The sequence below is a fragment of the Mandrillus leucophaeus genome, unplaced genomic scaffold (genome assembly GCF_000951045.1).
Source record: "Mandrillus leucophaeus isolate KB7577 unplaced genomic scaffold, Mleu.le_1.0 Scaffold136, whole genome shotgun sequence".
In the NCBI taxonomy this organism is placed as follows: Eukaryota; Metazoa; Chordata; class Mammalia; order Primates; family Cercopithecidae; genus Mandrillus; species Mandrillus leucophaeus.
The window spans coordinates 3,023,196-3,036,824 of record NW_012101321.1 but is presented as its reverse complement, the minus strand read 5'-3'; the positions used below and the strand labels follow the sequence as shown (position 1 = coordinate 3,036,824).

General features: G+C 41.1%; 1 protein-coding gene across 1 annotated transcript in view; it reads left to right on the top strand.

Moving 5' to 3' along the window:
* The window catches only part of DCLK2 (doublecortin-like kinase 2), a 182,563-nt gene that overhangs the window by 139,006 nt on the left and 29,928 nt on the right, over positions 1 to 13,629 (top strand). Inside the window, exons 7-9 of the mRNA XM_011973258.1 lie at positions 7,934 to 8,009; positions 8,910 to 9,018; positions 11,686 to 11,743. Coding sequence (XP_011828648.1) covers positions 7,934 to 8,009; positions 8,910 to 9,018; positions 11,686 to 11,743 — 243 coding nt within the window. The remainder of the gene's footprint in view (positions 1 to 7,933; positions 8,010 to 8,909; positions 9,019 to 11,685; positions 11,744 to 13,629) is intronic.

The window sequence follows — 13,629 nt, the reverse complement described above, 5'->3', positions numbered from 1 at the left end:
GAGATCCGGCCACTGCACTCCAGCCTGGGTGACAGAGCGAGACTCCGTCTCAAAAAAAAAAAGAGACTTAGAGATTGTCATCGTGGCTGCTTGTAGTAGCCTCCATAGTTATAACTGAAGAGGCAGGCACCTCTCTCATCACTCTGGCATCCTAGAAATCAGTGAAACCTCACAGTGAAAGCATGCAGGTATTTTTAGCAAGTAGGCATAGTCACACCACCTGTCTGTTGGTCACAATCCAGTAAGAATCCGGTAAGCCAACACCTTACTCGAAAGGCTTACTCAGAGGGGTGCGATGAGATTCTCTGCTGGTTTTGACAGGCCATGTAGTCAGCTGTGGTGGTGTCTGTCTTTGGAAGAACAGGACAGCAGGAGTTGCGTTCCATGCTGCCCCTTTGATAGACTGTAGAGCTGTCTGTTGTATTAAACCATATTCATGTACAGACAGTGGATTCTGTTTACCATTGTTAACCAACCACAAGTCTCAAGTGCCACTGTTTTTGCCAAACAAAACCAAGTCTAACCATGCAGGCTGTGTTACCAGCCTCTGGGTGCTAATTCCGATTGTTTTCATATCTCATTACTCATACTGAAGTATTTCAAATTATCAGAAATCCAATATGAAAATAATAAAGGTTTCTGTTCTTGAATACATTCCTAATTCAGCATTTATAATACTTTACACTGGATTTCATTCTCGTTAATGGAAACTATGTTCCTAATGTTTAAAAAACCCACAAAAATGCCAATGATGCAAATCTATTTACAGGTACTATCTAGTGTATTTTTTTAATTCAGTATACTTCAGAATTATTTTTTAAAGAAAAAATTTACCTTAAATTCTATGAGGAAAGGCTGTGAATTTATCAATTTGTATATCATGTGACTGAATTACAGGAATGTTACTATAATTATATAATCGTAAAACATGTTCTAAATATACCATAGTGTATATTTTGATCAGCAAGTCTAGAATTGGGTGACTTCCTTTAGTTGGTTTAATAGGCTTGCGGGACTTTTCTCATAATCTTAGAGGATAGGACAGTGTGAGAATTGCCAAGAAGCTTGGGCTCTGGAGTCAGGCCTGGGTTTGGATTCTGGTTCCACGTTTGCTGTGGTGATGGGCTAGTTACATACCCTCTCTGAGCTCTGATTTCTTCACAGGTCAATGGAGATGATGATCATGCCTAACTCATTCAATGCAAAATACTCACTTCATGACTTGGTACAAAGTAGGATTCAATAAACCATATGGGTGTCCTGTTTCCTTTTCTTACAAAGGCAAGGTTGTTTGGCTCTAGATGACTTGCAGTGGTTAGAGTGACAGAGTGAACTTACAGAGATTATGATAGCCGAACAGTTAATTAAAATTACTGCCAGAAACTTCCTCCACTGATGTTCTCAACCTTGGCTACATGTTGGATCATCTGCAGAGCTTTTAAAAAATCCTGGTACCTGGGATTCTTTAATTAATTTGGGATTCAGATTGACAATAGAATTTTTCAAATCTTCCTATGTGATTCTAAGATGTGAGGAAAGAGAATGGCTGCTTTATAGCAACAACTATACCCTGAAGGTTGTTCTGTTCTAGAGTTTAAAAGTATAAGAATTATCTTGGAGGAAAAGCTTTCCTAAGAAAGTTCTTGCTGACCAGGAGTTTGCCTGCTGCCCAAATTCAGCCAATCACCTGTTCTTCTGAATAAATGTTATTGGAGCATATCCATGCTCATCTGTTCACATATGACCGCTTTCATACTCCAGCAGCAGAGTCAAAGAGTTGCCACAGAGAACCTGTGACCCACAAAGCCTAAAATGTTACTTTCTGGTCCTTCATAGAAAATGTTTCTGACCTGCCGGGCGCGATGGCTCACACCTGTAAACTCAGCACTTTGGAAGGTCGAGGCGGGTGGATCGCTTGAGGTCAAGAGTTCAAGACCAGCCTGGCCAACATGATGAAACCCCATCTCTACTAAAAATACAAAAATTAGCCAGGCATGGTGGCACACACCTGTAATCCCAGCTACTTGGGAGGCCAAGGCAGGAGAATCACTTACACCTGGGAGGCAGAGGTTGCAGTGAGCCGAGATTGCGCCACTGCACTCCACCCTGGGTGACAGAGTGTCTCAAAAAAAAAAAAAAAAAAAAAAACGGAAGAAAATGTTTCTGACTTGACCCTTATAGTAGACCATTTACCACTTGAATTGTGATGCCATTTTCCAAAACACACTCAAGAAACTCACTACAGACAAATATTTCCTAGATTCTGTTCATTTGTCCTTTTATTTAAAAATATATATATATGTTAGGGAAAAACTTTCTCAAACCATGTTTTTGCTCTGCTCTCACACCAAAAAAACAATAAGCACAGAAGAAGACTTTTGTGACCAAATGTGCGGGATGAGTTTCATTCCACCACTGAGTAATCCGTTCTACAGCAGGTACCAGGTGGGTGTCCTCCCAATTCAATTCTGACAACGTCTGCCTGGAGATAGCATCAGATCCCATGGGTTGAGGGCCCAGTCCCCAAAACTACCCCCTCCTTCAGACACCAGTGGCAAGTCTGGGCCTCTGGAACTTGTGAATGACCAGCTTCAAGTTGGAGTTCCCATGACCCCTCTTTGGGTTCGATTGATTTGCATTTCACTGAACACTTCACTGTACTCAGGGAAGTGTTTACCAATTTATTATTAAGGGTATTATGTTACAAAGGATACAGATGAAGAGATGCGTAGGGCAAGGTATGGGGGAAGGCGTGCACAGCTTCCATGGTCTCCCTGGGCATGCCATCCTCCAGAAACCTCCACATATGCAGCTATCCAGAAGCGTTCCCAACCCTGTCCTTTTGGATTTTTATGGAGGCTTCATTACATAGGCATGATTGACAACCCTGTAGAAATACGACTGGACAAAAAGGGATATGACCTGATCCCAGCAAAGTCGGTTTGTTCTGATTTTTCTTAGCCTCTTTGTAGAGCATTCCTCGCTTCAGGGTACGGGGCAGGACCTCCTCTGGAATGAGAGTCTTATGACTGCAGTCAGATTTGAGTCCTGCCTTAGGCAGGTGAAAGGAGGGCAGGAGAAGGTCAGAGAGATTGTTTTCTGAGGCCTAAAGCATCCCAACATTATAACAAGGGCTGTGGGAGTTATGAGCCAGGAACATGGAGGAAAACCAATATAGCACAAGGATAGCTAGCATTATACTCAAGTCAACAGTCATATGCGATAATGCAGTAAGGAATCACTCTTGCTACTTTTTTTTCGAGACTTGTCTATTTCAGAACAGAAAACAGTTTAGTGTAGTACTTAACATTTCTCCTTAAACTTCAGATTTGTAGAACTTGTGGTAATCTGCTTATCAAAGAAGTTTAACATAGGACCCTCTGACATAACTCCCTGGCTAAAAACGTAGAAAAGTGGAGTGTTGCTCTTCATCAGATGTCCGCAATCAGCCATGAATGCCTTTAAATGATGCTAGCAGTTGAGAGCACTGTAAAGCGTCTTCTGCTCTGTTTTCAAGTCTTTTTAAAAGAGTTCTCAGCAGCCGGGCATGGCGGCTCACACCTGTAATCCCAGCACTTTGGGAGTCCAAGGCAGGTGGATCACTTGAGGTCAGGAGATCGAGACCAGCCTGGCTAAAATGGTGAAACCCTGTCTCTACCAAAAATATAAAAAAATCAGCCGGGCATGGTGGCGGGTGCCTGTAATCTCAGCTACTTGGGAGACTGAGGCAGGAGAATCGCTTGAACCCAGGAGGCAGAGGTTGCAATAAGCCGAGATCATGCTCCTACACTCCAGCCTGGGTGACAAAGTGAGACTCCGTCTCAAAAAAAAAAAAAAAAGTTTTTAGCAGAAGAGGATTCTTGCACATTTCCCTTCCTTGCTTATTAATAAAAATGGAGCCACTGCTGCCAGAGAAGTAGCAAGGTGGTGCAGGGGCACCAGATCCCAGAGAAGACACTCAGCAATACCTTCAAGGTTCTCTCCTGTCAGCCTCCCTCCTTGGCCGATCAGAATCAGGACCTCACTAGGAAATATATCCCCCGCCCCCTTGCCACTGTCAAACACAATGCTGTCTCTGAACCAACTGGTAATTATGAATGGTGTCCTGAAAAACTGTAAATACTGCCATCCATTATGCTTTATGGAGAAGGACCTTGCTAGCATACAGCATCTAGGCACTTTTCTTTGTGCTGTCTCAGCATCATAGTTGCTGATGGAAGCAGGAATGCTCATTAGCATTTTAAGAGATTTTAATAGAAATTGTTTGACAATAGAAATGGGACAGGTTTAATCTTAAATGCCGTATTTGATCTTGCTGGTACTAATTTAATTCTTGCTTCATTAAGAGAGTAGTTCATTTACAAGAGACAAGGGAATATACAAATTTTGCAAAGGAAATGATGAGAATTGTGCGAAGTCATAGCTTTATTTCTTGTGTTTTCATTGCTCTTTGTCTGCATGTTTCTCAGGGCACTGGGAATGCTTTGCCTTATATTTAACAATAGATGCTTCACATTTGCCAGCGATCTGTTCAGAGATCTTGCTGAATACCCAGCTTTTCTTCTACCTCTGGAAAGCCAGGCTTCATTAGTGGGAGGTCCGATGAACTGAATTCCTAGCTGAGCAATTCAAACGCAAGCTCAGATTTGTGCTGTAGCAAAATGGCTCCCTCTCACGGCTCTTCAGAGTCATTTGTAACCATCAGCACCTGTCCTGAAATGCAGAGGTTTCACTGACGGTTTTAAGTTTAGGTGCACCTGTCCCTCCTCATTAGATTGTAAACATCTGAGCAGTAATAACGATGTGTCTTAATCTTCTTATCCCTTAAAACAGCACAAGTCATTGCTGTAGATTTTACAGAGGAGTGAAGAGGGAGAAAGAAAATTGTCTCTGTGTCTAATTATGTTTCTCTGTTCAGCTGCACTATAATAAAATTATCCCTTTTATTTTTTCATGTTTTTTTCTTCTCTTTAGGAAAGGCATATTTTCAAATAAATGAGCATATTTGGTTAAGTAATTGGATAAGCCATCCCTGTTAACGCTACATAATTGTTTATTTGTTTTAATGCTTGAGGCTTAACACTTTTTAAAAAAATACTAATTTGACAGCTTTGAAAAATGTCCTTGGCCTTACTGTTTGCTAAGAAGCTGCATTTCCCGGTATTTAGTGGAGACTTTGTTAGGTACACTTGAAAGTGGCCCTTTGCTTGGCCCCATGCCATGCTCGCTCTTGTGCTCTCTCGTTCTCATGCTCTCTCTCTCTCTCTCTCTGTCTCTCTCTTTCTCTCTCTCTCTCTCTCCTTTTCCCTCCCTCCCCCCGCCCCCTCTCCCCCTGCCACAAGGCCCCCTTTTTCCTTCTGAGGCTCAAGGCTTCAGCCCAGGTGCCACTGTCTTTTAGTCACTGGAGACCAGCCTTCCATCAGTTGTCCTGTTTCCTGGTCTCTTTCCCTGCTCAATGTCACCCACAAATCCCAACACATGCCAGATTTGTAAATGCTGAGCTGTACAGGGGATCTGGGTAGGGTGGGAGTGAAGGTTTAATCAAAATAAACATTGGGAACATTACAATGGTCCACAGGAACTCAAGTGATAAACACTTCGATTAGTTACTGATCCACGTGAAAATGTACATTGAAGTAGAAATGCCTGTGTTTCAGCCCCTCCCAATGTGATGAGTGTCCTTGACTCAGACAACACATCAGGTTGCGGTAACCCAGTGCTTACCCAGATTAGCTCAAGAACAGGACTTGTTGCAGGACCATTACCTGCTTCCAGGATATCTGAACGAGCAGGCTTCGGGGAGAGCAGGGACCCAGGTACAGGTCTTAGGACCTCAGCAGTTGGTGTGGGGACCTGCACTCTGCTCAAAGTCCTGAGGCCTGAGTACTGGGAGAGGAGGTGGTTCTCCTGCCCAGTGACCTTGCCTGACCCAGCTGCCTGTGGCCTGACCATGTGGGGCTGTGTTTCCCTGGGCTGTGAGATTAGACATGTGGGTCCACTGGTCACTGTCCACCATGCTTCCTGAGCATTGACTTTCCACCTCCCCCGTTACTTTATTCTGGGGCAGGCCGTGATCAGCAGAGATCTTTTTATCTTCTGAGATATGACTTTCCAGAAAAATCATGTTCTTATCTTTATTCCCATTAAGAATTTAGCTGGCCAGGCCAAATGGTGGCTCACGCCTATAATTCCAGCACTTTGGGAGGCTGACGCGGGCAGATGGCTTGATCCCAGGAGTTTGAGACCAGCCTGGGAAACATAATGAGACCCTGTCTCTACAAAAAATACAAAAATTAGCTGGGTGTGGTGGTGTGTACCTGTAGTCCTAGCTACTTGGGAGACTGAGGTGGGAGGATCCCTTGAGCCTGGAAGGTGGAGGCTGCAGTGAGCCAAGATTGCATCACTACACTCCAGCCTGGGCAACAGAGTGAGACCCTGTCTTTTATTTAGCAAAAGGTCTCTTATGGCCGTTTACATTCAACAGTTCACAAACATTCTTTTTTTTCTTTTTTTGAGAAGGAGTTTCACTCTTGTTGCCTATACTGGAGTTCAGTGGTACGATCTTAGCTCACTGCAACCTCCACCTCCCGGTTCAAGCTATTCTCATGCCTCAGCCTCCCAGGTAGCTGGGATTACAGGCATGCGTCACCACACCTGACTGATTTTGTATTTTCAGTAGAGACGGGGTTTCACCATGTTGGTCAGGCTGGTCTCAAACTCCTGACCTCAGGTGGTTCACCCATCAAGGCGTCCCAAGGTGCTGGGATTATAGGTGTGCACCACCGCACCAAGCCCACGTTCTTAATCACTCATTTCACGGTTCTCTGCTAGATGATTTTAAAAAAGACACTGATAAACTAGCATTGAGTTAGTGTTACATGTCAGACACAAAGTGATTTTACAGGGATAAGCTAATTTTTATTTTCTAGCAAATCTTTGAGTTGGACACTGCTACTATCTCCATTTTCAGAGGAGAAAATTAAGACTTGAAAGTTTAAGTAACTTTGGAAAGATAAAAGCAAATTGAATTATTGTAAGTATGAAACGCATCAGAACGAGTGGTGGGAAACACATTAGACAAGTAGGCAGGGGACAGATCATGGCCTGAATGCCATGCTGAAGATTTTGGAGTTACTTATTATGTTGGTAACAAAGACACACTGGGGTTTTTTAATCCTAGAGGTGATATCTCAACTGTTCTCAGGAAAAATTTCTCTGGCAATACTATGTGGAATGGGAGAGACGGAGAGTAACTAAAGAGGCCTTTGATGCAACGCCAAGTGTAGCTGGAGAAGGACTTGGACCAGGGTGGCGGCAGTGGGTGGGGAATGGAACAGAGAATGGTGTGATTTTCTTTTAGGCTTTCCTTTTACATCCCTTCTCTGGACATTGTTTTTAAACACTTAGCTTTTTAAACATTCTGCCACAGAGTGCTGTCGATTTGGAGTTGCCTCCAATTTTAGCAGCTAAAAATTAACAACAAAAAAGTTAAATTTTGAAAAATTGCAGTTGTCCATCAGTTATTATTTATCATGAGGAAATAAAATGATTAAACTCCTAGGAGTCACGTGTTTAACCTGGAACCATTAGAATTCTCTATAGTTCTAAGCCTTATTGTGCCACTAATAACTATCTTGTCCAGCTGTGATGCCATAGAGTCTTTTAATTCCTTTTATGGAAGTAAAAAATAACATAATTTCAAAAAAAGGCAACAATGATGATTTTTCTTGTGTCTAATCTGAATGAACTATCTAAGGAAGAAATGCATTAGTGTGATGTACGTAAGGAGAGAGGTGAGATGAGAAGAAAGGGAGCGCCTCCTCGGTTTCTGTGACATGTTTTTACATTCTGTAAGCATTTTTTGTGTCAACAGATTAGTTAGCTAAAGATTTGTGAATTATCCTGATAAATAATGGTCATTCTCCTCTTTCAGCAGGCTTCTGCTCATGGCAGATCTTCTTCCAATGTAAACGGTGGACCTGAACTTGACCGTTGCATGAGCCCTGAAGGTAGTTCTCAATCTGATCATTACTTTGGTAAAGGATATTATGCACGTGAACTTGGTGCTCACCTAAAACTCACTTGTGCTGAATTACAGTCTTCCTAAAGAGGGACGTGATCACATCACCTATCAGCCCCTTTGGCCTTAGTAAGAGGTGGGGATGGGGGTCACTTCAAGATAAAGAAAAATCTCATTGTCGTTGACTAGGCTATTGAAGCTTCAAATTTTAGACTTGGGCTTCTTTTATTTTTGTGGTGATCTGCTCACAACTTCTAAATATATTTCCTTTCTCTCAATTAGATAACAAAACTGTGTTTTCTTGATTTGGTGTCTTCTGTGTGCTGGACACTGGGACATGTAGTGGGAAGTGGGCCGATCTTAACCCTCCCCCTGACATACCTTTTTGAGAAAGCTTTGAGCCAGGAATTAGCCTTAACAAGACCTCTATCTTATCTGGGCTCTTAAGAGTTTTCTCTACTAGAAAATCTTGAAGAGAAATCTTGAACATTTTGAAGATTAAATTCCCACCACCATCCTCTTCTCCTTTCTTTGTTATTTTTTTCTTTTTCTGTCATCTTGTGTCCCCTGCCCCTTTCTTGAACATCGACAAAAAAGGTTGGATAAGTTTTAGTGAAATACCCTTTTTACCTAAGGCTCAGCACTTATTTCACCTGATGTTTCAGGGATTTGTTAGGTTTATTGATTGTAGGTTTCTGATTTCAACCAACAAAGTCAAAAGGAAATTGATGATTCGGGTGTTCTGTTTAGGAAATGTGCCCAGATATTTTATTTAGTTTCACCATAGATTTAGAAATAAATGCATCACAGTTTACTATTTTACAAATATGTAGCAATCAGTATAAAATGCTGATGTTTTCTTTAGAATTTGCATTTATCCTTTTTGCAGGTGTGAATGGAAATAGATGCTCTGAGTCATCAACTCTCCTTGAGAAATACAAAATTGGAAAGGTCATTGGTGATGGCAATTTTGCAGTAGTCAAAGAGTGTATAGACAGGTGAGTGGACAGTGAGGGTAATTCTTTGTTCATCTGCAGATACAGTTTTCCTTGGAGTTTATTCTTAATTTTAAAAAGGCCCTTCTGGAAAGTCTCTCTTTCCTTTTCCCTGAGTCTGCCATTGGGACCAGCCATTTCTTTCCCTTTTTTTTTTCCAAAAAAAAAAAGGCAGGGTCTCACTCTGTCACCCAGGCTAGAGTTCTGTGGCACCATCATAGCTCACTGCAGCCTCAATCTCCAGGGTGCCATGATTCTCCCACCTCCGCCTCCCGCTAATTTTTAAATTTTTAATAGAGACAGGGTCTTGCTTTGTTGCCAGGCTGGTCCTAGGCTCCTTGCTTCAAACAATCCTCCTGTCTTGGCCTACGGAAGTACTGGAATTATAGGCGTGAGTGACTGTGCCCAGCCAGGATCGGCCATTTTGCGTGCCTACAGGAAGAATATAGTATGTATATACATAGAGTATAAAACTGTTTTATGTGCATTTGGGCTGAGATATATATAAGGGTGTCATCATGAGCCGGAGAGGAATGACAAGAATAAGTCATTTTTAAGAACATCTCCTGTATTTACCTGTGTCAAGCGTTGTTCTCAGTCTGTACTTGTATTAAATCGCTTTATTCCCACAGTAATCCTCCCTCTCAGTTAATACTTGATGGAATATTCCAGTGGTTTAGGATATATGAGCTCTGACTCTGTTTAAGATCACAATCAGGCCAGGCCTGGTGGGCTGGCTCACACCTGTAATCCCAGCACTTTGGGAGGCTGAGGTGTGTGGATTACATGAGGCCAGGAGTTCAAGACCAGCCTGGCCACCATGTTGAAACCCCATCTCTACAAAAAACAAACAAACAAACAAAAAACAAAACAAGAAAAACCCAGATTGGGTGGCACATGCCTGAAGTCCCAGCTACTTGGGGAGGCTGAGGCACAAGAATCACTTGAAGCTGGGAGGCGGAGGTTGCAGTGAGCCAAGATCGTGCCATTGCACTTCAGTCTGGGTAACAGACCAAGACCCTGTCTCAAAAAAAAAGAAAAAAAAATCACAATCAGCCTAGTTTTGCCTATTCCAGATTTTTTATAAACAATTTCCAAACCAGAAAAGAGTCAGATTAGAGTCTTGGTTCAGATTAGAGTCTTGGTGTTTATAGGCTGCTGTCCTTCCCATTCTAAGTGATAATTTGTATCATTTCTGGAGACTTTTCCAGAAAGTTTTGGTAACTACAGTGTTTCCGTTTTGTTACATCTCCAGTGAAGCTTTAGGGCTCCTTACATCGCTACACAAGGTAATGCCTTGTTCTCTGCCTTTTACCCAGCTCTAATACACAGACTGCCACCTAAGTAACAAAGTAACAAAGTAAAACATCTGAAGTATGACTTTTAAAGACTGGTCAGAAATCTGAGGCAGGATTTAGTTTTTGTTATAGGGAGAACAGTTTAAGGACAAGTGACTCTTCCAAGCCAGGCCTCATCAGTGTGTACTATGACCACCTGGCAAATCCAGCTGTGCTTGAGAGAATGAGTGTATTCTACGACTACCGTGGTGTTCTTTATTGAATGGTTTTTCTATACTAAAAGACATTTTTGGCATGTTGAAATTAAATTATTTTAAAAGTGATTAAAAATTAAATAGTGGCTGGGCCCAGTGGCTCACACCTGTAATCCCAGCACTTTGGGAGGCCGAGGCGAGCGAATCACCTGAGGTCAGGAGTTCAAGACCAGCCCGGCCAACATGGCGAAACCTATCTCTACTAAAAATACAAAAATTAGCCCAGTGGTGGTGGCAGGTGCCTGTAATCCCAGCTACTCTGGAAGCTGAGGCAGGGAGAATCGCTTGAACCTGGGAGGTGGAGGATGCAGTGAGCTGAGATTGCACCATTGCACTCCAGCCTGGCTGACAGAGTGAGACTCTGTCTCAAATAAATAAATAAATAATAACATCAAGATTCTTTTACCCATGTGAATGATCTTTCTAGTGCCAGCAAAGAGCATTTAAAGGTGTGACTAACATGGTACCAGATCAGATCCTAGCTGAAGTTTTGGCTGAGAAATAATGAAAGTCAGGGGACTTTTCACTTTTGAATTATAGACTAGTGTCATTAATGGACTAATATAAAAATATATTGATAATAAAATTTTTCATTAATTTCACTTTTTAAAACTTTATTCTGTCTCCTAAGAGAACTATTTTGAGATTTACATATAGAAAAATATTTCTTGCCTCTCCCTTATGTAACAGAATTGAAATACTTTAAATATGAGTTACTTAATATTATAGTTAATATTCATGAAAGAATATTTAATTAACATATAGTTTGGCTTTGTTTTTGTTTTTAATTTTGGGAGTACCTTTGTTCCCTGACTCCACTAGATATTTTCTTTAATGCCCAGAGGAAGAGCCAAGTTTTTCCTTCCTGGGTTTGTGCTATAGAAGAAAACAGGAATGGGCCAGGTGTGGTGACTCACGCCTGTATTCCCAGCACTTTGGGAAGCTAAGACGGGAGGATCAGTTGAGCCCAGGAGTTCACGAACAACCTACACAACATAATGAGACCTCGTCTCTACAAAAAACAAACAAAACAAATTTAAAGTATAAAGAAGAAAGAAAACAGGAATGATGGTATCTGATTTATGTCTTTAAATGGTCTTCTTCTGATTATTCCATAGGTCCACTGGAAAGGAGTTTGCCCTAAAGATTATAGACAAAGCCAAATGTTGTGGAAAGGTATAGTATGCATAACTCCTTTGTAAAAGAAACTGGAGTACCTTGGTAAGGTGTTTACTGTGATGAAGGAATTTAAGTGGGAACTTGACTCTCACAGCAGGAGTAGACCCCAGTAATAGTGGGAAAAACAGTCAAGCTATTTTATTCCTGCTATTTTTCAGAAACTTTAATCCTAAAACAGGAAATTGATCTGATCTTGTTCCTAACTAGAAAATGTAAATTCTTTCCTCTGGGAGATACCTATTTTAATATCCAACAACACTGAAAAGGTGTGTCAGGAACTGTGAGGGACCTGGGACTTTACTGGCAAGCTAACAAAGCCTTCCAGCTTCATATAGGCCAGCAGAACACAAGATTTCTGAGTCAGAGACAAAGGAATTTGTTACTCGTGGCACAGCAGGTAGCATGAGCTTCACGCTTGCATTGGTTCCCCTTAACTCCCAAGTCCCATGGCAGTGAGGCAGAGGGGCCCAGTTGGATGATTTACACACAGTGCGTTTATGTCATAGCTGGGGAACTGTGAGCTTAGGAAACTCTCAATCTTAGGAGGAGATGCTAGCAATCCTGCCCAATCTTTGCCTCAGAGGAGAATATTATTTTCATTATCCTGGTCAGGAAACAAATCTGCCATTTGCCTGTAAGAGAGACTCATCTCTGTGTTCCAGGGGTGTTGGCTGGACAAACATCCTTGGAAAGATATTTGGAATAGAAGCTGATGCATGATGAGCAGAGATGCTGTGAAGAATCCTCTCCTCAATAAGATAAACTTTTTTCTTCTGTCCCACTCTCTATCTGGGGTTGGGAAAAGATCAACCAATGAAATGCTGCTACAGTTACTGATACTTTAACTATGTCTGAAAAAATAAATATTCTATAGCAGCGATGACAAAGACCTTTTTAGATGCCATTGTGGTAGCATATCAAGAGAACAAGCCGTAGACCTGCATCGTTCAACACCAGAGCTACCAGTCGTATGCAGCTGTAACGCACTTCAGTGTAGCCAGTCTGGATTGAGATAGGCTGCTAAGTGTAAAATACACACCAGATTTTGAAGACTTAGTACTAAAAAAAGAATGTGAAATACCTCATTAATATCTTTGTATATGATCACATGTTGAAAATATTTAGATACATTAAGTTATAATTTTAAAAATCTTGCTTTTTAATGTGGTTGTTGGTTAGAGTTTTGTATATGGATCATGGTGTATATTTATGCTGGACACTGCTGCTCTAAAGCCAGATTCTATAAAGTGTATTCCTGGCTCTGCCTCTTCTTGGAAAATTTATTTAACCCCTCTATTTCTTCCTTTAAAATGTGGTTATTATCGACACCTAGAACATAAGATTATTGTGAAAATTGGTTGAATTAAGCCATGGAAAACAGAGAAGTGCTAGTATATAATAAGAATTCAACACATGTTGACTGCTAACATTATTAATCTGCCAGAGGAGTTTAGAATTTATAATTAGCAGGATTTGATCTGATAGTTGTCATTTTATAGTTATGGAACTCCTAAACTGGTCTTCATTGGACTTCTACAAAATAGTGTTTTTTTAACAGGAAATGTAGAATATTCTGCTCAAATGTTTTAGAAAAATCTTCTCAGAACTCCAGAATGGAAAATCCAGGAGGCAAATTTGTCATTTCCTTTTTTTTTAAAATTATTTTTCCTGCCTGTTGTTGGATTTGGGGAAATTTTTTTTTTGTTTTTTATGATTTGTATTTGACTGAGAGAATTACTGAAGCATAAACTGTGCAAAATGCCCCTTTTCCTTTGAATAAGTGAGGTTTTCTTTCCCTTAATTTTCTTTAAATAATTCAATGGGCTTTTACTTATTCTTCTAGCAATGTAACTATTATTTTTCACTGTAATAGCCTTTTCTCC